General features: G+C 42.4%; 1 protein-coding gene across 1 annotated transcript; it reads left to right on the top strand.

Annotated features, from left to right (window-relative positions):
- ADPGK (ADP dependent glucokinase) lies at positions 1-27,519 on the top strand. The gene is made up of 7 exons (XM_007956922.1): positions 1-233; positions 8,851-9,076; positions 12,154-12,216; positions 18,858-18,978; positions 23,761-23,957; positions 24,628-24,726; positions 26,971-27,519. Exons 1-7 carry the CDS (start codon positions 1-3, stop codon positions 27,517-27,519), a joined length of 1,488 nt encoding a protein of 495 aa, XP_007955113.1.

Genomic DNA, 27,519 nt, shown 5'->3' on the forward strand with positions numbered 1-27,519 from the left:
ATGGCGCTGTGGCGTGGCTCCGCGTACGCGGGTTTCCTGGCATTGGCCGTGGGCTGCGTCTTGTTACTAGAGCCGGAGCTACCAGGCTCGGCGCTCCGCTCTCTGTGGAGCTCGCTGCGGCTGGGGTCCGCGCCCGCACTCCCAGGACCTGCCTCCCCCGAGGGTCGGCTGGCGGCCGCCTGGGACGCACTCATCGTGCGGCCGGCCCGGCGCTGGCGCCGCGTGGCCGTGGGGTGAGTGCCTGCTGGCCCGGAGTCTGTGGGCCTCCCCAGGAGATACAGGTGCACTAGGGTGGGCGGCTTGGGAGCTAGAGCCCGCACAGATACAGGTTCCCAGGAGTCCCTAGTAGGCTCCTCCACGCCGGTGTCAGCGGTGCCTTCTAGGCTATCAGCGTCGGACAGCCGGGACGATCCCCGTTCGTCACTCCTGCCGAGACTTACCAGGCTGCTGCTTCCGCTCGCCCGCCCCCTGCCCCCTATCGCATCTCGGTAGGACTAGTCCTGGCTTCTTGCAAATCCCACTCATGTTCGAGCCTCCTCATCGTTCTAGCTTTGAACCCCTCCTGATCCTCAGGTGACTGCCTTTTTGCAGTTTCTGCCTTAAACTACTGACTATTTTTTCCAACCTCACTTTCTCTTCATTGATGCCGTACAGCCCACCACTATATTGAAACTCCTCTGAAAGCCCATTGGTGACCTACTGATTTTCAAATTCAACTGCCTTTTTTTTCCCCCAGTTTATATTATCAATCTCTGTGCAGTCTTCCATGCATTGAATACACCCTTCTTGAAACTCTTTCTTCCCTAGACTTCAGTGACATTGTATATTTAAAGTGCTTCCAAATCACAGTGCAGTGCCTCCTTCCTTTGTACTCCTCTACGGGAATGTGATTATTCCCTTCACACTTAACTCCAGTCCCTGTCTCAGCTCTGCTGGAATATCTTGCCATCGTCCCAAAGGCACCATATCCAAATCATCTGTATGTTTGGACTAGGGGGTGGGGAAGGGAGGAGAGGTAAAGTAGAGCAAAGTTTACGGGGAGGGGGGGGACGACATGGGACTCATAGAGACCCCTCCTTGGGTTTCGGAGGCGGAGCTCTGGTAGCGTAGTGCCTAAGGCACTTGACTGCTAACCAGAAGGCTGGCGGTTCAAACCCACCAGCCACTCCTCGGAAGGAAGATTGGGCAATCTACTTCCGTAGTGATACTGCCTCAGAAACCCAAGGAGGGGTTGCTATGAGTTGGGTCCTACTCGACGGCAGATAAGAACAACAGCAATCTCTACGGAAGTAGATTGCCCAATATCAGTGCATTTACTGGTTCTTCAGATGTCTCTCTTTTAACTTCCTCTTTTGAGTTCAGATCCTTTTCACCCAGTTCCAAATCTGCTTCTTAATGTTTTCCCTTGCTTTATGCTCATTCATTCAACAAATATTCATCAACTACATGATATACATCAGGTCTGTGGCTAGGTGGGTGCAGCAAGGTGCCTGCCTCATTTGTTGGAAACAAATATACTCATTATGGAAAGTGCTTTGCTGAACAGGGTATTCCAAAAAAGGATGACTGGTTCTTCCCAGGAAGGAGTATTGTCAGAAAAACGCCATCCACACATCATGTGCTATTGCTCCATAACAAATCACCCCAAACTTAGTGGCTTAAAGTAACAATCATTTTATTAACTCTTCATTATTTGAGGTTTGATTGGGTTGAGCTAGTCCAGTATTCATGCAGTTGCAGTTGAATGGTGGCTGTAACTAGTGTGATCTTGAAGGTTGATTGTGGCTGTCAGCTAGGACCTCACCTAGGCCTTTTAGCTGAAATACTTAACATGTAGCCTCTCAGTGTAGCTGTTTAGCTTTCTTATGGCAGGGTGATTGGTTTAGGAGAGGGAATGTCCCAAGAGGACCAGGTGGAAGCTTTAATGCCTTATAATATGACCTTGTCTTAGAAGCACATAACATCACTTCTGTCATAGTCCAGGTCCACCTTGTATTAAGGGGAGGGAACCTTGATGGTATGAATGTCAACATCACAGTATAAAAAGAGCATGCAGGCTGGAAAATAGTGTGGCTGTCTCTATATTTTGCTAAAGTGGCATGTGTGGGACAGACCCTAGAGAAGAACTAGGACTTCTCTAGCCACACATGAGTCAGAGGGAACCAGATGTAAAAAAGTACATGGAAGGTTGTCCCTGTGCTTAGAGCAAGGCTTTTACAATAGAGTGTGTCAAGAGAGGATGTTGAAAAGGGAGAGTTAGGCTAGATGGCACAGGGCTTTTTATGTCAAAGTCAATGATGGAGAAGCCATTAAAGTTTATAAGCAGGTAAATGATGATAAGCTGTTTGCTGAGAATAATTGATGGGAGTTGACGGGTAGATTTTCAGCAGTTGTGCAAACTTGTTTTACTGCTTCACATCATCTTGGGTAACATGCTTCCACTAGTAACATTTCTTGTTACCCAAAGATGGGGATTGCTAGGGGACAGGATGGGAGTAGGTGCAGTACGTGTACCAGAATCTCAGTTTCAGGGTGTGGGTTGTAGCTTGCCTTCTCAAGAGACTACACACACATTGATACATTCTCTCTCTCTCTCTGTATATGTCTCTCTCTTTCTCTACTTTGTCTCATATAAGGAGAAAGATCTTTGAGACCCTGACATTGGTTAAGAGGTCATTGTTAGGGTCTGGGTGAAGGGAGAAAACAGCCTGATAAAGAGGTGAGATTTGAGAAAATTTGGTTGACAGGTTGGATATAGTAGAGTAATGAAAGTGTTGGGTGATGATGTACAAAAACCTCATGAAATAGGCAGATAACAGGTATTGTCAGTTTTCACGGATGAGTAAACCAAGGCTTGGAAACATTAAAGGAGGTCTGGTGGCACAGTGGTTAAAGCATTGGGCTGCTAACCAAAAGTTGGAAGTTCAAACCTGTCAGCCACTCCAAGAGTTTCAGAAAGATGAGGCAGTCTGCTTCCATAAAGATTTAACAGCCTTGGAAACCTGTGGGGCAGGTGTGCTCTGCCCTATAGAGTTGCTGTGAGTTGGAATCAACTGAGTGGTAGTGGGTTTGGTTTGGTTTGAAAATGTTAAGTACTTGGCCAAGATTCGGCAGCTCTCAGATGCTAGACATGCATCTTGAGCCCATTCCCTCCATTCACGCTACATTGTTGCCATTAATAGAGAGTTAGAAAGAATATGTTTATGGAGGGAGATAACTAGTTTGGTTCAGAAGAAGGAGGATGTATATTCTTGTGGGATTTAAATGAAACTGCACCTCAAAAGAGACTGGTGTTTAGGAACATATTCTGGAGCAAAGAAGCAAATTTTTGGAGCTGTCAGCACTTAGATTGAAGCCAGAGAAAGATCAGATTGCCCAAGAAGAGAACAAGAGGAGAAGGTAAAGATGGCAAACGTGGAACTCTGGGAGACACCAGCATTGAAGGGGCTGGTGGAAAGAGGATCAAGGAAGTAAGGGATAAGGAGAGTTCTACGAAGATGGTCAGTGGTGAGGCTACTGCCGTAACTTTCTAAAACACCTCCTCTGCTTTAAATCCAACCACAGTACCTATTGTTCATTGGGTACATGGTTAAGCCCCTCATCCTTTTGGTCCTCCTATAACTGACTTCACCCTCACCTTTAAAACCTGTCTTGCTCTTCCCTGTTGAAATTCTCTGTCCTTCCTAGATCCACGTTCTTACACTGTCCAGATCCTTCATTCACATCTTTGCTTGGACTTCAGTATGAGGGAAATCTGGGTTTGAATATAGGCTCCTTCAAGTCAATAATTCTGTGGCTTTGGGATATTCGTTGATTCTCGCGCTCACTTTCTCTGCTGAAAGCAGTGATGAATTGATGTAGCTTATCTAAAAATGCCTGTCCAGCATGTGGTACTTCATAAATGTTGGCCATCTTTCTCTGTCCAGATGCCTCATCCAGGGTTCAGAACATTTTTTAATTGTTCTTCTCTACAGTTCTGTGTTCTCCACTGATGATGATGATGATGATTGTTAGCTGCCTTTAAGGGCCCTTAACTCTCTTGGCAACCCTATGCACAGCAGAATTGGACTGCTGTGATCCATAGGGTTGTCACTGGTTTATTTTTCAAAAATAGATTGCAAGGCCTTTCTTCCTAGTCCATCTTAGTCTGGAAGTTCTGCTGAAACCTGTTCAGCATCACAGTAACACAGAAGCCTCCACTGATAGACTGATAGACGAGTGATGGCTGCATATGAGGTGCACTGGCTGGGAGTTGAGCTCAGGTCTCTTGAATGGAAGATGAGAATTCTACCACTGAACCACAGCTGCCCTCAGTGATTAATAGAAAACCAAACCAAACCCACTGCCATCAAGTCAATTCCAACTTATAGCAACCCCCATTGGGTTTCCGAGGTGCTAGATCTTTATGGAAGTAGATTGCCCTGTCTTCCTTCCACAGAGTGGCTGGTGGGTTTGAACCACCAACCTTCTGATTAGCAGTCAAATGCCTTAGGCACTGTGCCACCAGACCTCCTTCCTTCAGTGCTTAGCAGTTGTAAAATCTGAGACACATACCATTTAAGCTAGAAAGGACCTTAGACAATGTTTTATAGATGAGACCAAAAGGAGGTGGCAAGAAACACCATCTTTGCCTTTAAGGAGCTTACAATCTAGAATGGAGACTGGTGCTCCTCTGCCCCAATCTCTGACAGCAGATTGGAAACTAGGGCTCCCAGTGCCCTCTCTGCTGGCCCCCAGAGCCTCTGTTTTTGACATTCAGCATCTGTTGCTTTGTTCTGTTTTCCACTTGTTTCATCTGTGTCTGGGTTTTCTCCAAAATCAGACTGTAATCATTTATACATTTCTACTAAAGTTGTAAACTTTTGTGTATGTATTAGATGAGCATGATTTTGTCTTCTGGTTCTTTTACCTCCTCCTCTCCCTTTATTTCCCATTAACTAATAATAAAGTACCTTAGGTATTATGCTTGTTTATATTTTGAGAAGCTGTTAAGTACAGAGAAAGACTCTTGGCTGTGGTTAAAGTATTATAAAATATATACCAACCACTCTGACCAAGAACACAATAGAAGGGTCCAGGTTAGAATAAGTAAAAAAATGTAGAACAAAATTCAAATTAAAAAAAAAAAAAAAGATCAAATTTACTAGATGAACCCCCAAGACTTTTGCCCTGAGATAGCCTTCTGACTTGAAACTGAAGACACTACTGGAGGGAAGAATTTGCTCCTTAGAACAAGCAACTTACACACGACCAAAGGGGCAACATTTGCCTAAAACCAAAGATGAGTAGACAGGGAGGGACAGGAAAACTGGGTGAACAGAAACGGTGGACCCAGGGAGGAAATAGAGAGGTGAAGCATTCTGAGGATTGCAGCCAATGTCATGGAACAATTTGTGTATGAACTTTTGATTGGAAAGCTAATTTGCTATGTAAATTTTCATCTAAAGCACAATAAAATGTTAAAAGTAATAAAGTATAAAATATAATGGGAATGGACTTGTAAAAGTACTTACTTTGGTATCTGACATATAGTAGATGTTCAGTGATATTTTTATTGTAGGAAAGTTATCAAATAAAATCATTTTCTTCTGTAAAACTGTTTTCCCCATAATATTCTTGACAGATGTAGGTAGGGGATTAAAGATATTTCTATGGTTAAAGTTATATATTTATTTATTTATTTAAATATTTTAATTTTGTTGAAAATATACAACGTGAACATACAATGGTTCAACAGTTTCTACATGTGTAATTCATTGACATTGATTATATCCTTCAGATTGTGCGAGCACTGTCACCCGTGTTGTTCTTCCCCCATTAACATAACTCACAGCCCCCTGAGATTCCTGTCTGACTTTTGATTTGCTGTTGTTAATTTGCCCATAGATAGATCTTAAAAGAGCACAATTGTCAAGGCAGACATTCTTGACCAGTTGAGCTAAACTATGGCTTGGGTTTAAGAAGACATCAAAGGATATTTTTTGTTTAAGGTTTAAAGATTTTCACCTGGCAGTAGTTTTGGGAGTTCATCCAGCCTTTTTGAATCCAGAAAATCTGGATTCCATGAGAATTTGAAATTGTCTTCTGCATTTTCCCGCTTTTGATCAGGATTCTTCTATAGACACTTTGACCAAAATGTTCAGTAATTGTAGCCAGGCACTATCCATTTCTTCTGGGCTCATGGCAAAGGAGGCAATTGTAAAGTTACATTTTTTAACTCAAAATTAATTGTTAGATTTTGTCTTGTCTTGCAAAATAGGCTGAACGTTGATCCTTTCACTTCAGTGTGGGTGTGTGTCATTTTTGCCAACTCAACTTCCCCTATCCAAATCTTTAAAGAATCAAACTAAGTTTAAGGTCTCAGAACTAGATAAAAGAGGTGATGTGTTTACAGTTTTTGAAGTCATTATTTCTAAATACAGCTATCCCTCAGTATCTGAACTTTTGCTATCTAGATTCAAGAACCAAATCAATTTGGATACATTTTGTAGATGGGGCCATTTGGAGGAATTTATATCCCCTGTTATCCAAGTCTCACTCTCTGAAACTTGGGGAGCCTATTAGACTCAGACAGCCAGGGATTCCAGTAAAAGGAATGTGTTTTCAACCCCTCTGAGCACCAGCCACATGCATGGCACTATGTTTTGTACACTGACAGGTAGAGAATCCATTGGATCATCCTTTTGCAGTTGACCAGAATAATGAGGCAAAGGTCGGGAAATCTGGATGCTTCCTGAAATCCTAAGGGAGATGATGGGGTTACAAGCTGGTTTTTGATGTTTCAGAATGCCTAATGGAAATTATACCTTGACCTACAGCAAGGCCACACAGGCTAACCAACACATGGCAATTCCTTACTTTTGGGTGGAAGTATATTTACTTCAGATTGTTATCCCATGCTGATTGGGTCCAGTTTGTCAATTATATGTGCTTGATTTTAAAAGAATAAGAAAACTTGAGGCTTTCAATGCTGTTTGATAGAAATCTTTCAAAACATGGGATCTCCAGGGGAAAAAATAATGAAAGGATCCTTATGTCAAAGATGTAATCAATATGTGTTACAAAGAGGAGTGCATCTCTGCCTTGCCTTGTAAACCTTCCGTGAGTGATGGAGATAATACCTAACCTACCTATCAACCCTTTTTGTTGTTGTTGTTACTGTGTTATAAAAATCATAAAAGCAATTCATGCTTGTGAAAACTAGAAATATATCTAATAAAAAGTAAAAAATTCTCCCCCCCTTCCCAGTCTTAGTCCTCTACTCAAGAGTTTGCCACCATTAATGGTTTGGTATGTCAATTTCCAGACCAAGAAATTTTTGAAGGGAAGCAGTAGCTGTATATTTTACATGAAAATCCATCAGCCTTCTTTTGAGTTTGCTGCTTACAATTAGTGGGTTAGCCCAGCAATCCTTATCATCAGGGTAGCCTGCTCTGAGCCTCACATGGGCTTTGCTTCAAGGCTAGGAGTTGCCTGTGTGACCGCCCAGGCCCATTGCTAAGAATGGCATACCCAATACAGAGACAGGAATAAAGGTGACTGTGGCAGGAAGCAGGAAGGCCCCATCTAGCTACCTTAATTATTTGGCCCTCCTCTTTTAAGGGATGATTTTCAGTAAAGAAGTTCTGAAAATATAAGCCAGAACTTCCCTATGCACACATAGAAAGGGTCATATTGGACATCCTTAGTACTTTATAATTTCCTTAAACCAAAAATTAAAAAAACTCACTGCTATCAAGTCGATTCTACCTCATAGTGACTCCCATTGGGTTTCTGAGGCTATGAATCTTTACGGAAGTGTTGCTTCCGCAGAGCAGTATAACTTCCTTAGAGCCCACAAAATGATGCAGCATTGGCTTCCACCCAGCCCTTTAAGTTCAGTACAGTGAACACCTGCCAAGTGAGTTGTAACAAGGCCACGATGTGCCTAAGTCTAAGGCACCACTCAACTCTAAAATGCAGGGTTTCAACTGTGACTACAGGTACACCTCATTTTATTGTGTGTTGCTTTATTGTGCTTTGCAGATACTGCATTTTTTACAAATTGAAGATTGATGGCAACCCTGAATCAAGGAAGTCTCAGCACCATTTTTCCAACAGCATGTTCTCAGTTTGTCTCTGTCACATTTTGGTGATTCTCCCGATATTTCAAACTATTTCATAATGCTATTGCACACTTAATAGACTACAGTATCATGTAAACATGACTTGTGCGCTGGGAGACCAGAAAATTCACGTGACCCACTTTATTGCAGTACTCGCTTTATTGCGGTTGTCTGGAACCAAACCCATGATATCTCTGAGGTATGCCTGTATTTAGGCATTTTATGTATGTTGCCACCATCCTAATTTGTCTTTGGAAGGCAGGTGTCTGATATTTGGCTTTTGACCAAAATTTATACTTTGCTTACTCTGCACCAAGCACTGTTCTAAGTATGTATTTATTTAATCTTTATGACAGCTCTGCTCATCACCCATGTTATAGGTGAGGAAAGTGAGACACAGAAACAGCCAGTATGAATCCAGATTCTGGCTCCGCCAACGTTTTCTCTGAACTGCTGCATTTTTGCTATCAATGTCAGGTCTGTTCTGAAATGCTGAGTACCTGTCTTCTTTCTTTGTAACAAGTGGAAAGGTTTGCCAAACCACCGAAAAGATTCCTGTCTGTGTTCTGATCCCAAGATAACTGCCTAGATAAAGTAATCTGCCTCTGCCATGTGCTCTTTACTTTCCAATTCAGTAAACTGTTTTTCTGTTTAGTCACCATTCTGGGAATGCACTATAGTTGAGTGCAGAGTGAACGCCCAGTGCTCTGCTGCGCTCACACTGCCTCTGCTCCTTCTTCCCCAGAGTCAACGCCTGCGTGGATGTGGTGCTTTCAGGGGTGAAGCTCTTGCAGGCACTGGGCCTGAGTCCTGGGAATGGGAAGGATCACACCGTACTGCATTCAAGGAATGATCTAGAGGAAGCTTTCATTCACTTCATGGAGAAGGGAGCAGCTGCTGAGCGTTTCTTCAGCGATAAGGAAGCTTTTCATGACATTGCCCAGGTTGCATCAGAATTACCAGGAGCCCAGGTCTGTTTGTTCAGTACTGGCTGTCCCAGGATTCCAAACACCAGACTTACCAACATCTCCTACTTTCCTTTAATGTTATATAAATGTTCCTTCACTTTGAAACGATTGAACCAAACCCTGCTTGCAACAAATTGTGCATCAAGTCACCTTCACTTGCTGCATGTGCAGCTTTTAAATCATTGAAAAGCCTTTGAGACTTTTCTTGCACTACTGTTGTTGTTAAGTGCCGTCTCCGACTCAGCGACCTTATGTACAGCAGAATGAAACACTGCCTGCTCCTGTGCCAGCTCCACAGTCCTTGCTATACCTGAGCCCATCTTTGTAGTCACTGTCTCAGTCCATCTTGTTGAGGGCCTTCCCTTTTTCTGTTGACTCTCTACTTTACCAAGCATAATAACCTTCTCCAGGGGATGGTCTCTTTTTACAACATGACCAAAGTAGGTAAGATGAAGTCTGGCCATTCTTGCTTCCAAGGAACATTCTGACTGCAGTTCTTCTAGGACAAATTTGTTAGTTCTTTTAGCAGTCCATGGTTCTTTCAGCATTCTTCACCAACACCACAACTCAAAAGCATCTACCCTTCTTCAGTCTTCCTTATTCATTATCCAGCTATTACATGCATATGAGGCAATTGTAAATACCATGGCTTGTGTCAGGTGTACCTTAGTCTTCAAGGAGATACCTTTAGTCTTCAGCACCTGAAAGAGATCTTTTGCAGCAGATTTTCTCAATGCAGTACATCATCTGATATCTTTACTGCTACTTCCATTGGTATATATTGTAGAACCAAGTAATTAGAAGTCTTGCACTACAGTAAGGCTAAATAAGAACTGTATGCACCTATTCCAACTTACCTACATATGTATATGACTTAGAGACACAGTTGGGAGCAAGATCTCATTCATACTCTATGAACTACCTGTAGTAAATTAAGATAGGGTGCAAAGAGGTGCCTTTCTCACATATGGTTCCTAGAAGCAACCAAGCAACTTTTTCTCCTAGTTTGCTCCAAGAATGTGATTATTAGAAATCCGTTCTGCAATGTTTTCACTTTTTGTAAAACTACATATCTGACCTTCCATTAACTCTACTATTTCTAGTAAAATTCAGCCAACATTTATGAAGCATATTTACTAAAAATTTGGTTCTGGTTTATATAGTAAATTACCCTTTTTTGCATGTTATCCAAACTTAAGGTAGAAAGGATATCTGCTCCTAACTTGTCTGGATTGTATTGCTTCTGGCTGATAATTTGCAGTTATCTTAAGATGGCTGAGTCCTTTCTAGGCATGAAAACGGCCAAACCCACAAAGAACTAGATCTACTCTTTGCATGGGAAATAGTGAGGTAGGTCCTTGTCTTCCTCCATTGGTCCAGGGCAGGATTTCTCATCAGGGGTACTATTGATGTTTTGAAGTGAGTAATTGTTTGTTGTAAGGGCTGCCCTGTTCATTGTAGTAGTATTTTAGCAGCATCTTTGGCCTCTACCCATTAGATGCCAGTAGCAGCCTTCTTTCCCTAAGTTGTAACAGCCAAAAATGTCTCCAGACATTGTCAGATATTTTCAAGGGGCAGGAGAGGGGGATTAAAATCACCAGTGATCTAGATCAGTGGTTCTTAAACTTGAGTATATATAGGGATTATTGAAACATAAATTGCTGGGTCCCATGCCCAAAGCTGCTGATTGATTAGATGTGGGATCAAAAAAAAACAAAGCAAACTCACTACCATTGAGTCAGTTTGACTTATAACGTCCCCTCCTTGGGTTTCTTAGGCAGTATTTCTATGGAAGTAGATTGCCCAATCTTCCTTCCGAGGAGCGGCTGGTAGATTTGAACCTCCAGTCTTCTGGTTAGGAGTCAAATGCCTTAGGCACTGTGCCACCAAAACTCCCTAGACGTGGGATGGTACCTAAGAATTTACCTTTCTAACAAGTTTCCTTACAACATTGATGCTGTTGGTCTGAGGGTCTCATTTTGAAAACTGCTGGTCTATAGGATAGAAATTTAAAAAACTAGAGAGAACCTTAGGGATCTTCAGGCCCACCTAATGATCATAAAGCTTTGAGGCTAGCATGGTCCAGTATACCTTCTGATGAGAGGCAGTGCTAGGAAAAGAGACCTAGCTGTGGCTCCTCCTCCCTCACCAGCGTGCCTGCTGCTGCATAGGCTCTCATGTCACTTGTGACTGATCTTCATGGTGGTGGTGATGGTGGAGGAGGAAGTGGTTAGGTGCCATCCAGTTGGTTCCAACTCATAATGACCCTTTGTACTAAAGAAAGCAACACTGCCTAGTCCTACATCATCCTCACAGTCATTGCTCTCTCAGAGCCCATTGCTGTAGCCACTGTGTTGATCCAGCTCACTGAGGGTCTTCCTCTTTTTCACTGACCCTCTTCTTTACCAAGCATGCGCTCCTTCTCCAGGGACTGTTCCCTCCTGATAACATGTCCAAAGTACATGAGACAAAGTCTCATCATCCTTGCTTCTAAGGTACATTCTGGCTGTACTTCTTCCAAGACATATTTGTTTATTCTTCAGCAGTCCATGGTATGTTTTATATTCTTTGCCAACACCATTATTGAAATCCATCAATTCTTCAGACTTCTTTATTCATTGTCCAGTTTTCACATGCATATGAGGCAACAGAAAATACCATGGCTTGGGTCAGATGCACCTTAGTCTTCAAGGTACTTTTTTTACACTGTAAAAAGATCTCTTGCAGTACTTTTGCCCAATGCAGTATGTTGTTTGATTTCTTGACTGGTGCTTCCATGGATGTTGATTATGGATCCAAGTAAAATGAAATCCTTGGCAACTTCAGTCTTTTCTCTGTTTATCATGGTGTTGCTAACATCTTTGTGGTTAACATATTTATTTTCTTTACCTTTCCTTGTTACTCATTGTCTATTTTATATTTTATTAACCTCATCTCTGTGTCTTTTGTTGTCGAGTCACCTCAAAACCTTTTTGGGAAGAAATGGACTATAATTTTTTTTTACTAAATTTAAAAACTATTAAGCTTGGGTTATATAGTTATGCTAAAATACTACCTAATAGCCTTGAACTATCTTACAGCATTATGTAGGAGGAAATGCGGCTTTAATTGGACAGAAATTTGCAGCCAACTCAGATTTAAAGGTAAGTTGAATTGCCTTTCACTAGTGTTTCCCATAATCTTATGGATAAGAATACATATTTGTTCCTTGATTCAACTTATGGACCACCCGCTATGTGCTAGGCACTGGGTTCTTGTTAGGAGATAATATACTGCCTGAGATTCACAATGAGTAAGTAATAGAACTGGGATTCTGCCCTTGGCTATCTGACCCCACTGCCCGTGTTCTTAAGTATTGTGTCCTGTAACGGTTGAGAGCATGTGGCCTCCAGAATCCAGAACTAGAGACTGGGGATTATACAAGTGATAAGGAAAAACATAATTGGCTGTATTGCTGATCCTGGATCCAGAGTGGTGAAAAAGAAGGCCATTAGATGGGCATTAATAGAAGAGTGTCTTCAAGTCTATTTGGCTTAACCGGAATTAAAAATTATTGCTCTATTCAAAATAATACCCGATTGAGAAGGTTCTTTTGCCGTAAGTGGAATAGGTCTGAGAGGGGGAGGCCAGCCAAGGAGATTATTGCTGCTATCTTCCTGTAAAATGATTAAGGTTTGGATTAGAACAGCCAGAAGGGAGAGGTACATATCTAAAACCTTATACAGTGGAGTCCCTGGCTAGATGCTATAACATACATGGGGAGTAAAGAATAGGGATTTAGTGAAGATGATTCCAGGATAAATAAACTTGAGAAGTACAGGATGGATGTGGCTGCTGACAATAGAGAAGGGTAATAGCAGGCCTCTGATTTTTCAGGACCAGCCTGAAAATGGAAATATGGGTCAGAGGAACAGAATCAAAAGCCCAGAAATGGACCTAGTAATAACAGATAGATGATAAGCAATTGGAAGGGAAATTCATGTGGAGCCATGCTGTACACTGGGAGATGGATTTACTGAGATTTAGAGAGTACATTAAAGTGTGAACGTTCATGTTTTAATAAGAATTAAAATTCCTATAAAATACTAAGGTGGGGAATAGAGATTTTTGCAGCTACTGTTCTTACAGGGGGAGCTCTGGTGGCATAGTGCCTAAGGCATTTGACTGGCAATTCAAACCCACCAGCCACTCCTCAGAAGGAAGAGTGGGCAATCTACTTCTGTAGTGATATCACCTGGGAAACCCAAGGAGGGGTTGCTATGAGTTGGATCTGACTCAACAGCAGTGAGTTTGGTTTGTTTTTTTTTTTCTTTTGCATTATGTTGTTGTTGTTGTGTGCCATCGAGTCAGACCCAACTCATAGCAACCCTTCCTTGGGTTTCTGAGGTGGTATCACTACGGAAGTAGATTGCCCCATCTTCCTTCTGAGGAGTGGTGGTGGGTTTGAACCACCAACCTTCTGGTTAGCAGTCAAGTGCCTTAGGTACTATGCTACCAGAGCTCCTTTGTATTCTTATAGGTAGCATTAATCAAACAGTTTAAATATTCCAGGGCTGACCTTCAGAAATATTATCTATCAATGAGTAGAAGAGAAGAAAAGATCATCGTAAGCTTTTTAGAGAGAGGTTGGGAAGTTCAAGTGCAGGCTCTGCCCATCAAAAGAATCTCAAGAGTTTGTGTGAGTTCCTAAAAGGCCACCCTCCTGATCCTGAAAAATAATTCTGGCCTTTGGAAAGGCAGCATCTTGAAAGTCCTGGGTGCGTACAAAGTTGACCTGTTTAGTAGTGACCTACCCTGGGACCAGCATGCTTGGGCCATGGGTTGGTCTCTAGAGAAGCTGGGCTTGGGACCAGTCTGATTAGGAGGATTGTGCTAAAACAAGTCTTGAGGAAAGGAAAAGGGTATCTGTTACTTAGTCCTTAAACAATCTTATGAGAAAAGTGGTCCAGAGAAGTTAAGTAGTATGCCCAAGGTCACCTCGCTGATGCGTGATAGAACCAGGATTCAGATACCAGTGTCTCCATGACTTTTTACCACTATATACTGCTCCCTCAAAGAGGTTCAGTTTAGTATGCTGAAATGCTTCTCAGGGTTGACAGAATGATCATCTCAGAAATACCAGAAGTTCATATGTATTAGAGTAGAACTCCATAGGATTTTCAATGGCTGTGATATTTTAGAAGTAGATCTCCTTTCTTCTTAGGCATATCTAGGTGCTATTAATGCTCCAAAGCAGATAGGTCAATATGGCTGGGATGGCCAGAAGGAGAGTCGTGGTGGAAGGTGGTGGACAACACCCCTAAGACTTCACTGAAACTTAACCTAGTTTTCCTATAAATCAGGCCATTCTTGTTGATCAGTTGAAATAATGACAGCATTTCAGTAATAAATTATATAAGCCAATCAGAAATAAACTTCTTTAAAAAAAATAATGAAAGAAATACCAGAGGTTAAGAACTACATATTTTCCAGAGGTGGTAGTAGTAGTAGTAGCTAACACTTACGTAGTTCTGTGTGCCAGGTATAGTTCTAAGTGCTGGACATATATATTAACTTGGTTAATCCTGTAAAGGCAGTCCTATTATTATCCCCATTTTACAGATAGGAAAAATGAGACATGGAGAAGGTAAAACTACTCAAAGTCACATACCCAGGAAGGGGTAAAGGTGAGATTTGAACCCAAGCAGTCTTGCTGAAGTCCATATTCTTAATGACTGTGCTATATTGTTCATAAATAGGCATAGGTGAATATTATAAAGTCAGATTTAATGAAATGGTGGAATAGAACCCAGATTACAGTAGGAGAGCAGTGGAGAAAACACAGAAGCACCTTTAGAAAATGTATTTGTGGAATTTAGCTATGAATTAGGAAGGGATATTGGATTATTATCAAATGCTATTTTTGCATCAATTAAGATGACTATATGGTTTTCCTTTTACAGTTTGGAATATGGCAAAGTACATTGGTTTACAAGTGTTAAACCAGCCTTGAATCCCTGGGGTAAACCCCACTAAGATCTGACCTATTGTCCTTTTATATATGACTAGATTCAGTTTGCCAAAATTTTTACATCTGTAGTCATGAGGGATATTGGTCCGTAATTTTCTTTTCTTGTAATGTCTTTTTCTGGTTTTGGTATCAGGATAATACTGGCCTCATAGAATTAATTGGGAAGTGTTTCTTCTACAAGTTTTTAAAAAGTTTGTATCATTGATATTATGCCTGCCTTGATGCTGTAGAATTCACCAGTAAAGTGCTCTGGGCCTGGAGTTTTCTGTGTGAGAAGGTTTTTAACAAAAACGTTTTTTGATTTCTTTAATAGATATAGGGGAATTCTGATTTTCTATTTCTTCTTGAGAGAACTTTGGCAGTTTGTCTTTCACGGAATTTGCCATTTCATCCAAGTCGTTTAATTTATTGGCACAGAGTTGGTTGTCATATTCCCTTATCCTTTTAATACCTGTAGAATCTGTGGTCATTTATCGCTCTCATTCCTGATATTAATAATTTATATCCTTTCTTTTCCCCTAATCAGTCTGGCTGGCAGTTTATCAATTTTATTGAGCTTTTCAGTAAATACAGAATTTGTGGTTTCATTGATTTTTCTGTATTTTTTTTCCTACTTTATTGATTTCTGCTTACTTTGAGTATAACTTGATTTTCTTTTTCTAGGTTCTTAAGACCTTTCTTGTTTTCTGATAGAGGTGTTTAGTGCTATAAATTTCCCATTAAGCACTGCTTTAGCTGTATCCCATAGATTGTCATACATTGTGTATTTATTTTCATTCAATTCAAAATATTTTCTGATTTCCCTTTGATTTCTTCTTTGGTCTGTGAGATTTGTAGAAGTGTGTTATTTAGATTCTAAATATTTGGGGGTTTTCCAGATAAATTTCTGTTACTGATTTCTATTTTAGTTCCGTTGTGGTCAGAGAAAATACTTTGTATGACTTGACTTCTATTAAATTTATTGAGGCTTGTTTTATGGCCCAGAGTATGGTATATCTCATTGAAGTTCCATGTGCACTTGGAAAGAATGTGTATTCTGCTGTTGTTGGGTAGAGTGTTCTATAAACATAACTTAGGCCAAGTCAGTTGATAGTCTTCAAGTCTAATGTCTTCTTATTGATTTTCTTTCTACTTGTTCTCTCAATTATGAGAGAGGATATTGACATTTCCAACTATAAATGTGGACTTCTCTATTTCCTTTGCAGTTGTACAACTTTTTGCTTCATGTATTTTGAAGCTCTGTTATTAGGTGCATACATGTTTAGGAATGTTACATTCCCTTTATGAATTGACCCCTTTATCATGATCAGTGATAAAATCATTTCATAATACTCTTTGTTGTGAAATGTATTTTGATTAAAATAGGCGTTCCAACTTTCTTTTAATTAGTGTTAGTCTGGTATACCTTTTTCATCCTTTTGCTTTTAACTTATTTGTGTCTTTATATTTACAATGTATTTCTTACAGTAACATATCACTGGAGCTTGCTTTTTTATCCAGTATGACAATGTTGGCCTTTTGATTGGAACGTTTAGACCATTTGCATTTGATGGTGGTTACCCACCAGCCACTCCTCGGAAGGAAGATGGGGGCAATCTACTTCTGTAATGATACTGCCTTGGAAACCCAAGGAGGGGTTGCTATGAATCGGGTCCAACTCGACGGCACCTAACAACAACACAACATTGATATGATCAGGTTTAAATCTGACATCTTGTTTGTTTTCTATTTGCCCCATCTCTTTTTTCTTCCCTTTTTCTGCCGTCTTTTGGATTGAGTATTTTTTGTGATTGCGTTTTCTTTTCTCTGGCTTATTAGCAAGGAGCTCTGGTGATGTAGTAGTTAAAGCATTTGGTCGCTAACCTAAAGGTCATCAGTTCAAACGCACTAGCCTCTCCACAAGAGAAAGATGCCTTGGAAACCCTATGGGGCAATTCTACTCTGTCCTAAAGGGTTGCTATGAATCGGAATCACTATGAGTTGGAATTGATATGAGTGGGTTTAGTTTTTCAGTTTGACTTATTAGCTATAATTCTTTTTTTGTTACAATAGTGGTTGCTTTAACTTATCAGTCATATTTCAAGTGATATTATGTTGTTGTTATATGCTGTCGAGTCGGCCCCAACTCATAGCGACCCCTCCTTGGGTTTCCGAGGCAGTATCACTATGGAAGTAAATTGCCCAACCTTTCTTCCGAGGAATGGCTGGTGGGTTTGAACCACTAGCCTTCTGGTTAGCAGTCAAGTGCCTTAGGCACTATGCTACCAGAGCTCCTAAGTGATATTATAGTACAGTATATAATGTAAGAATAGTATACCTCCATTGAAAGGTGTCCTGGTGGCACAGTGGTTAAAGTGCTCATCTGCTAACTAAAGGTTGGCAGTTTGAAACTGCCAGCCGCTCTTTGGGAGCAAAGATGTAGCAGTCGACTTCCGTAATGGTTTACAGCCTTGGAAATCCTATGGGACAGTTCCACTCTGTCCTGTAGGGTCACTGTAAGTAAGAATCGACTCAATGGCAACAGGTTTTTGGGTTTTGTACCTCTATTTTTCCCTCCTGTTTTTATGCTACTGTTGCCATATGTTTTCCATCTACAGATGTTACAAACTTCACACTCCATTGTTAATATTTTCATTTAATAGTTCATTATCTTTTAAAGAGATTTAAATGTAAAAAAAAATCCTGTGGACTTACCCAGAGTTACCATTCCGGGTGCTCTTCATTCCTTTGTTTAAATCTATCTGATGTCATTTACCTTTTGCCTGAAGCACTTCCTTTATCCTTTCTTGTAGTTCAGGTCTGATGGTGATGAATTATTTCAGCTTTTGTATGTCTGGGAACTCTTTTAAGATAATATACTGAGGAATTTGCAGGCTTACCTCAGATTTTTCTGTTTCTTAGGGATCAATGTCCTTCACTGCCCGATGTCCAAGTATTTTGAAAACTATTGTTTCTTGTATTTTGGTTTTTGTTGTGGTTGTTTCAGGCCCCTGTTACTCCATCTTGGAAGCTAAAGTTCTAGCCAAGAATTAGAGAAAAGAAATAAAGTGGTAGGGCAAAACTTTCAGAATTGGCAAATAATGTGTATTTGTCAAGGCGGAAAGAGAACAGAGCAAAGGGAGTGGGGTATATTTTTACCCAGAAGCTGGGATTTCTTAGTAAGATATGCAAACATGCCTTGGTACAAAGCAGTACACAAGCAGGCAGTTAATTAACAAATAAAAATGCCTTTTGAAGCTTCTGTGTGGAGAATATTAAATCTGAAACAGTGTTGATCATCTCTGGGGCCTTTCCTTTAAATCCTGGTCCAAACTCTCTTTGTTGGGTGGTTTTGAATGTGTTGCCTTGGCCTTGAGTATGGTCCGCAGCTGGCATAGCAGACACAGCAGCTACTGGAACTGAGGAATAGCAGCAGAATATGAAATGGCTTCTAGAAAGAACACCAGGGGAAGGCCAAGTTGGTGCTGAAGAAAAAGATTTTGGAAAGTTTGGGATACTGCTGCTGGCATCTGCCTAACATCTGTGCCTCTGGCTCTTTTTATCCATCTTTCATTTCTGGGTATATTGTGGCCATATTCTCCAGAGGCCTAACCCCTGGTAGTCACTGCATACTCCATACCTCCAAGCCAAGAGCTTTCAGAATGAGATTTGAGTTCCAACATTTTGTTGAATGGAATTGACCTGAACGTACCTTACTAGGTACTATTCAAATTTGATGAGTCTATGAGGTTTCCTCATAGGTTTCCTCATACTCTTCATGTTGCTTGTCTCCAGGTTCTTCTTTGTGGTCCAGTTGGTCCAAAGCTGCATGAACTTCTTGATGACAAGGTATTTGTTCCACCAGAATCATTACAGGAAGTAGACGAGTTCCACCTCATTTTGGAATATCAGGCAGGTAAGGAAAATGAGTAAGTAATGACTTCAAGGCTGGTCAGAGGACTATTGCCATAGATTGGGACATGACTTCAGAAATTGTGTTTGTAAATGGGCAGGATCCTGTCCTTGCCATACCAAAACGTTTCCTGACCCACTAGTTCTACTGAGCCAATGCTGGCCATTGTCTCAGGGGAAAGAGAGAGTATTCCGACATTGAAGATAATTCCCAGGTCTACAAATAAAATTGGAGCTCTGGTAGCATAGTGGCTAAGATACTTGCCTGCTAACCAGACGGCTGGCGGTTCAAACTCACCAGCCACTCCTCGGAAGGAAGGAAGGTTGGGCAATCCTACTTCCGTAGTGATACTGCCTCAGAAACCCAAGGAGGGGTCGCTATGAGTCGGGTTTGACTCGACGGCACATAACAACAACAAATAAAATTGTTCTGAACCCAAGATAAATCAGGCTGTAGGGTAGCAGGCATTTTAAATAAAACTAGAAAATGTTTTAAGTACACATGCCTAAAGTTTTTCATTATTACAAAGTAAAAAGAAGGATGGGTAACATCTGTTAAGCTCTTTGCTGGATTCTGCCCTGTGGGCCTTTCTGGCCAAGTGTTCCAAATGGTTTAGGATTGAGTCTAGGCCTCTGGCAAACTCCCTTTCAAGCATTTTGTTTTACCTTAGGTGTGTGTGTGGAAGCGTTTTGTGTATTTAACATCACTTACATTATTTCCCCTTATATTATGTTCCTGTGTTTATAAATCCAAATCCACCCCATCCCAGCTCGCCCTCCTTAGTACATCTTATGTGTTAAACAAACCAGAGACCTGCTTTCTGAGATAATCTTAGATACCTGGAAACAAGTTTTGAGTCTGTGTATTTCCTGTTATATCTTTCTCTCTGGAAGCTCTGGTAGCATAGTGCCTAAGGCATTTGACTGCTAACCAAAAGGCTGGCAGTTCAAACCCACCAGCCACTCCTCGGAAGGCAAATTGAGCAATCTACTTCCGTAGAGAAGATACCACCTCAGAAACCCAAGGAGGGGTATGAGTCGGGATCCACTCAGTGGCAGTGAGTTTGGGTGCTTTTTTTGTTGTTGTTTTCTTTCTCAGACTCTTGAATTTCTGATTCAGCATGTTATTAATTCAAATTAAAGACTCAAGTATCTAAACAGACTAATTGGTACCTCAAAGTAGTACTTATTTTAATAAGTTTCATTGTGCTGCTTCCAAGTCAGACAGTTAAGAGAACCTCACCTACTAGAGTCATTAACTTTAATTAAGATATGAAATACAGTACTCTTTAAAATTATTCCTTCCTCCAAATACACATAAGAATTGTTTTTATTCTGGTTCTCTTTTAGGTGCTTACTAGAGTCGGTCAGGAATCTAGGAAGGGCCAGATCTGAAAATTAGTGGCAGAATGTTGGAATAGGCAATTCACATTTATGATGCACAAGTTTCTCTCAGTTTAGTCTTCCCAAATGGGATTTAGCGTATTTCTTACTCCCTGAAGATTGTGGTAAAGATTAAGAGGTTAGTGTGTTTAAGTATTTTGAACTTCTTAAATGAAATTACAAACGTGACTGGAATCGGAATCACTGGAGCTGTGCCTCTGAGGTGCTGCTGCTATACCATTCCAGATTCATCTCCCTTCAGTGGGTGCCCACGGTAGGAACTGGCAGCCTTGCAAGTTCTTGGTTTCTGTCATTTTCCATAGTGACTACAGAGTGAAGAGACTCCTTTGCTCAGTGAGGCTTTGCTGTTATATTTGACAGCTGTACCTTGTGTGGTGCAGAGCTTCTCTTGAGTGTCTTCTGCCTTGAGTGTCAGTGCACACTTCAGTTTCTCTCTTTATGCCTTATTTTCTTAGTACAAAGCAGCAAACTCCTCCATTAAACCATATGTGAAGTTATTTTTGCCTAGTCCAGAACTGGCATGGATTAGGTGGGAGTAGTGCTCAAGGCAGCTCTCTCAACAGAAATCCATCCCCAGCTTCTCTCTAACCTAGTTGGGATTTGTCAGAATTTTTTTCTCTCTCTTTTTTCCCTACCAGACCTCCCCAGAGATGCTTGTTTTCAGGCTTTGGGCTGAGAATCCAGTGAGTCACTGCAAAGTAGTTTTGTTGGCTTACTGACAGAAGTACAGGATGGTAAATTGAGGGAAGTCATTGCTTGCAGAAATAAATAAAAAGCTTTGTGAGAAAAGAGGGGCATTAACTACTGCTGAGAGGCTTGTCCTGTCTGGGTGCTGTTGATCCTTCTGCCTTTGGGCCCCTGTACCAGCCCCATGTCCTGTGGAAATAGCCATGAGCACCTCCCTACATTCCTCCTTGTCCTCGCCTTGCTGAAGTCTGTTTCTTTCTGCCTCTGTCATCTTTCCTGTGATGAAATCCATTTATTTTTAATACCAAGTGACTCTTTTCTCCTAGGCTAAGCTTTCTTAAGCAGCTTCATTATTTTATGCTCTGTCCCAAGTCTTGCTCTATGGGGAATACTAATGTAATATATTTTTCTTGTTGAACAAATTCTTGTTGATTTGGGGAATTCTGGATTTGGAGTTCAAAACCATATTATTCATTTTCCTGGGCATTTAGGTCATCAGTCTGTTCTTTTATTCACTTGTCCTTTTTGCTAATTCATTTACATGGCTATATGCCAGGTGCAATGTGAGGCAGTAGGAGTATAGTGATAGACAAAGATGTGGGTCCTACTCTTAGCTCACAGTTCTAGGTAGGAAACAGACACTTGAACAAAATATTGCAAAGTCATATGCCAAGTCCTCTAATAGGGCACAGTGGTGGCCTGAGAAGGAAGTAATCAAGTGGGCTTGGGGGAGGCAGAGCCAGGGAGAACTTCACAGAGGAGGCCGCCCATGTGTTGGGTCTTTGCAGATGAAGCAGAAGTGGAACACCATCAGGTATTTGCTTTGGACGAGTAATAAGACGTGGACCAAGAGTTAGAAAGGAGGTGGTATTTTTAAAAACAAAAGCATCATGTCAAGGTTTAATAAATAGGTAATATCTTTATTTCTGGATTCATGGATTTTTAAACAAATGACTCACATACAAGCTTTGTCAGAGGAACAAATTCAGTAAAGCTGGGCTCACTGCAGAGGAAGATGTGCTCTTGCAGCCTCTCCCCTTGCTCTAGAGTAATAAGCCCTGCGTGCACACGGACATGTGCACACACACACACACACTCCAAGGAAAGGCCTGTTACAGAATGGGGGAAGTGGGTTTCTGGCTGCAGTTGGCAGATGAACCAGCAGGAGGAAACCCTCTGCTTTGGTTTATCAGCCTTAGGAAGAAACTTTCGGAAAGAATATCCAACGTATATGAAACCAGTGAAAAACTAGTGTATGGTGTTCAAGTTTGTAAATGGGAAGACTTTAACATAGAGGAAAGGCTATGTAAGCCTTGATCACAAACCCTTGCCCCTTTTCCTTTCTCTCTCTCCTTTGAGTGCACTTCTATGATATGGGGACTGGCTCTCCTAGTGCTCAGGGTAATGAGCGCCTTACAAATTGTCCTTATGCATTAGCAGATCTAGGCAGCCCTTATGCAGATTAAGTTTCAAGATTTCCTGCCACATCTTTATGGAGAAGAATCAGACGCTCTGTGTGGCAAAACCTCTGAGCACCAAGGCCCTCAGAGAAGACCCTGCCTGTCATACTGCCTTTCCTGAGTTAGGACTCAATGATAGCATTGGCAGCCATGGGCTCTAGATGGGTCATTTTCTACCTAACTGCACATCAGGATCCCATAGCATGTTGCCACCTGCACATTAAAATTAAGGGCCCCAGATGATTCTGATGCATGGCCAGTGTTGAGAGCCACTGGTATCACTGTGCGCAGACTCTAAACCCTTCCCCAACCACTTATGTTGATGATCTGGCTCCCTCTGCTTGGAGCAGATGAGCAGATCCTGAGTGGGCCTTCTGCAGGGGACTGCAACAAGTATTACAGGAATCATAGACATACGTTGTTCTTTTTAAAGAGCCAGCCATCTATTTGGGGAGATGTGGCACAAACATGAGAAAAGTCAAGTAGTAGGAAGTTTGAATGCTAGTTCAAGATAGTAGAAGAGATACCTCAAAGCAAAATGGCTCGATCACCAAGCCATGCAAAAGGAGAGCTGTGGAGATGCTCACAGAGGGGAAAATGCACCTCGTGCTGGAGCAGTCAGCGGCCGTGTCAGGGAGGACGTAGCACTGGAACTTGGCCATTCCTCTAGAGCAGCCAAGTGCTCCTCCCTTCTGGGTCAGGCACCCAGAAACCTCCAGTGGGCATCAGGGAGGAGGGATTCCTGCCTGTTTAGATTCCAACTGCAGGAAGGGTGCTCAGGATGCTATGGTGAGGTGGGGTGTGGTTTGGAAAAGGCCACAGGTCCTCTCTGCAGGGACACGTGGTATTCACTGTGTGCTGGCGTTTCAAGTCATGCCTCTGCTCTGTAAGAAGGGCATGGTCGTCCTGTGTTTGAGAGCTCAGAGGCCATTCAGGACAATTGAGTTTTCCAGGGACTTGAGGGGAGCTAATTACCAGCCCCTTGAAAAAGCCATATAGCACCCATATTCTGTTTCAGTTTGGTTTAGGTTTTTGATTGGTTGGTTTCTTTACTGATCCTGTCCTCCTGGATGCAACACCATGTTTATTGTAGACAATTGTAGCCAGGCTCCACTCAACCAGAAGCCAGCCTGCTGTGAGTCAAGTCTCCATTGAAGCACCTACTAGACCCCATGCAGCAAGGAGATTTAAAGCCTCTTACTTTTCTTCCCATTGTGTTGACTGGGCTTTTCTAGGGGAGGAGTGGGACCAGTTAAAAGCTCCCCATGCCAACCGATTCATCTTCTCTCACGACCTCTCCAACGGGGCCATGAATATGCTGGAAGTGTTTGTGTCTAGCCTGGAGGAGTTTCAGCCAGACCTGGTGGTCCTCTCTGGATTGCACATGATGGAGGGACAAAGCAAGGAGCTTCAGAGGAAGAGACTCTTGGAGGTAATAGCACTGAGAACCCACACTTGCTGTTGAATTCCCCGGATCTCAGCTGGGGTTTTTCTCCAGGTTCCCGCCTCTCTTGGCCACTATAGCTTGTGCTGCCTTGCCTTAGGTCCTGGCTTCCCAAGGATGTACCTCGGCAGCTGGCTGGGAAGTCATCCCCCTTCTCCAGGGAGACACCTCACGGTGTTCGTTCAGGTGTGGACAACAGCTTGAGCAGGACAGGTCAGAACTTCTTGCCTGAGCCTCTGCATCCTGTGCTAAACTGAACGTGGCTGCAAACTGCAGCATTCTGTAGTTTGTCTCCTTTGTGTTACCTGTATCATCTCACTTCACATCAGCGATGCTGAGGTTCCTGCAGATCCGTAGAGCACTGAAGCCCCAGCCACTCAGTTCACGTTCCTAGGAATAGGCTGGTAATAGGAACATACAGGGGAAGATTTTTGTCCCCTGAGTGTGTAACCCCAGTGTCTCTGCAGGGCCTAGTCTTCCCTTTTGTGTTAAGTCTCCCTTGTCCGCAAAGGCCGGTGGGTGACCCACATTGCTTGGAGCTCTCGGGAGGACACAGGGAAGGCAGTAACATTAGGGAGGCATTTCCTTTCAGGACCTGATCCTTTCCTTCCTCTTCTGACTTCCCTCTAATAGCAGTGCTGTCCTCTTCTCTTTGCAGGTTGTCACCTCCATTTCTGACATCCCCACTGGTGTTCCCATTCACCTCGAGCTGGCCAGTATGACCAACAGGGAGCTCATGAGCAGCGTTGTGCATCAGGTAACCGCCTGGGCAGGCCGGGGGGGCCTTCCCTTGGCCCTGAGCCCATAGAGCTTGCAGAGAAACCCCTCTGTTCACAGGAGCCAGGTGTTTGTTCTGGTGAGACTGGCTCACCGATGTCACTCAGACTAGGTCTCCTGGGATCCCAGTAAGGAGCCAGGACTGCTCAGGAACAGGATCTCATGGTAGGTTAGAAATATGGCAGTTTAACTGGTTTTGTAGGTGGCTTTCATGTGTTCCTCTTTCTGGAATAGAGAAGGTGGTGGTTAGTGGTTTTTGCAGTAGAACTCCAAGGAGAAAACTGAAGGCCCAGCTCAGCTGCTTTCAGTTGAACTTTAAGAGGCTAAGAGAAAGGAAACTTTAGAGAGTTTCACTCCCTCATCACCAGCATCTAGGCATTTGCTCCCTGTCTTTGGACAGCAGCAGGGATAAGGGTAAATAGAAGAGCATGAGCTTAAGACAAGCTTTGAAGACCTGGGCTGAGATGCCAGCTCCGCCACACACTAGCTTTCTGAACACAGGCAAGTTACCTAACTTTTCATTTTGTTAGTCAGCCTTTTAAATTAGCAGTGTATTCATACAGTTCAAAACCTACAACAAATATGAAAAGATACACAATGAAGCATCCCCATCTGGTCTTCCCTTTCCCCTGCCTGTAACCAGTGTTAGTAGTTGCCTTAGTAGTTTCATCTCTGTCCCTCAGAAGTTACTTTATACCTGTATAAGGAAGTATGAGAATATTTCCCCATCTTTCCATCCCTTTTCACTCAGCAAGATCACCTCGCATACTGACTGCACTGCTCTGTGCTTGGGTAGAAGGGTCTCCTCAGTCTCCTACAGACTTCTGCTTAAAATACAACCATATTCTGCTTAGCTAACCAGAACATTTCTGACAGACATTTTGGTTGTTTCCTGTCTCTTGCTATTACAGTACTGCAATGAATAACTTTGTACATAATTTTATTCTGCTCATAAGTGAGTGCCTGTATGTGGTAAGTTCTCAGAAGTAGAGTTGTTGTATTGGAGCATAAAAAGCATTTGTTTGTATGATGCTGTCAGACTGCCCTCTATGAGAATTGAATCACTTTACTTCCTTTTACAAACAGTTAATTTCCTCATAGCCTTGCCACCAGAATGTGATTAAAAGCTTGCATTGTTACCAGCCTGACAGGTGGATGTTGTATGGCGGTGTAGTCTTTATTTGCATTTCCCTTATTGAGCTTGAGCATCTTTTGACTTCTTTTCCCAAGAGCCATTTTTACTTCCTTTTCTGTATAACTATTGGCTTAACCTTTCTGAGCCTTAGTTCCCTTATCTGTAAAATGGCGTCATCCCCTCCTTCCCTCACAAGGATGGAGTAAGTTGAATGAAGTAGAGCCTTTAGCTCAGTGTCTGGAACAGAACATTCAGTGACTAGAAGCTGCTATTGTATTAACACAGGAATAGGCCATTAATTGATATATATGCGCACACAAGGGGTCATTGTTCCTTCAGAAACATTCACCTTTTGTGAATGAGCCTTGTCTGGTTGTAAGGAAGGACATGCTAAAGAAGATAGTGGAGGGGGAATGGTGTGTTCTCTTAAGAAAACCCTGGCTCAGCAGCCCCAGTTGCTACACCCTTTCCACATGCTGTTACTGCATAGTGCAGACAGTCTGACTGTCCCACACCTGCTTAAAAAGCTTTAAGTCTGATCTCAAACTCTGTTCTCCCTGTTTCTTGGCATTATGTACGTGGAACCCTTTTGACCCCAACTATATGTTCCTGGACCTTCTCCAGTTTACTGGTGTAATGCCTGCTGACATTCAGGAACTGACAGTCTTCTCCCACCAAAGTTAAGAGGACCTGCTATGTGTGCAAAGGCAAAAGCAGGAAACCCTGGAAAGAAACTAAGAATATGTACAGACTACATACATGCCTGCCCTCTAAACATTGACTATTTTGTACCACTTGTCTTATAGCACATAATGAAGATATAAAACAGTGTTAATTCAGCTTCCCAGTTTATCTGTAGTAATAGGGAAGGTGAAAATAGTGAGAGGTGTATTAGCTCAGTGACCTGTGATCTGTCACTTCTTCACAGACTTCAGGGCTAGGAGTCTTATGGGAAGAAAGAAAAATGCCTTCCTGCTTGCCTTCCTGCTTGCCTTCCTTGTCATTTAGTCACTGGCTGTGTCCTAAGATATCTTAGGATCAAGATTATGTCCATCAGAGAGAGACCTATTATTTCCTTTTTGTTAGCAGGTCTTTCCTGCTGTGACTTCCCTTGGGCTGAATGAACAAGAGCTGTTATTTCTCAGCCAATCAGCATCTGGCCCTCATGCTTCTCTCTCTTCCTGGAACGGTGTTCCTGACGTGGGCATGGTCAGTGACATACTCTTTTGGATCTTGAAAGAACATGGAAGGAGTCAGAGCAGAGCCTCAGACCTCACCAGGATCCATTTCCACACGCTGGTCTACCACATCCTGGCAACCGTGGACGGACACTGGGCCAACCAGCTCGCGGCTGTGGCTGCCGGGGCCCGCGTGGCTGGGACACAGGCCTGCGCAACAGAAACCATAGATGCCAACCGAGTGTCTCTGCGGGCACCCTGCGAGTTCACCACCTCCCATTCGGAGGCAGGCTCTAGGATCGTGTTAAACCCTAATGAGCCAGTGGTAGAGTGGCACAGGGAGGGAATAACCTTTCACTTCACACCAGTCTTGGTGTGCAAAGATCCTGTTCGAACTGTGGGCCTCGGAGATGCCATTTCAGCTGAAGGACTCTTCTATTCAGAAGTATACCCTCACTAA

Source organism: Orycteropus afer, unplaced genomic scaffold, assembly GCF_000298275.1.
Source record: "Orycteropus afer afer isolate SDZICR_OR568_19922 unplaced genomic scaffold, OryAfe1.0 scaffold00015, whole genome shotgun sequence".
NCBI classification, from domain to species: Eukaryota; Metazoa; Chordata; class Mammalia; order Tubulidentata; family Orycteropodidae; genus Orycteropus; species Orycteropus afer.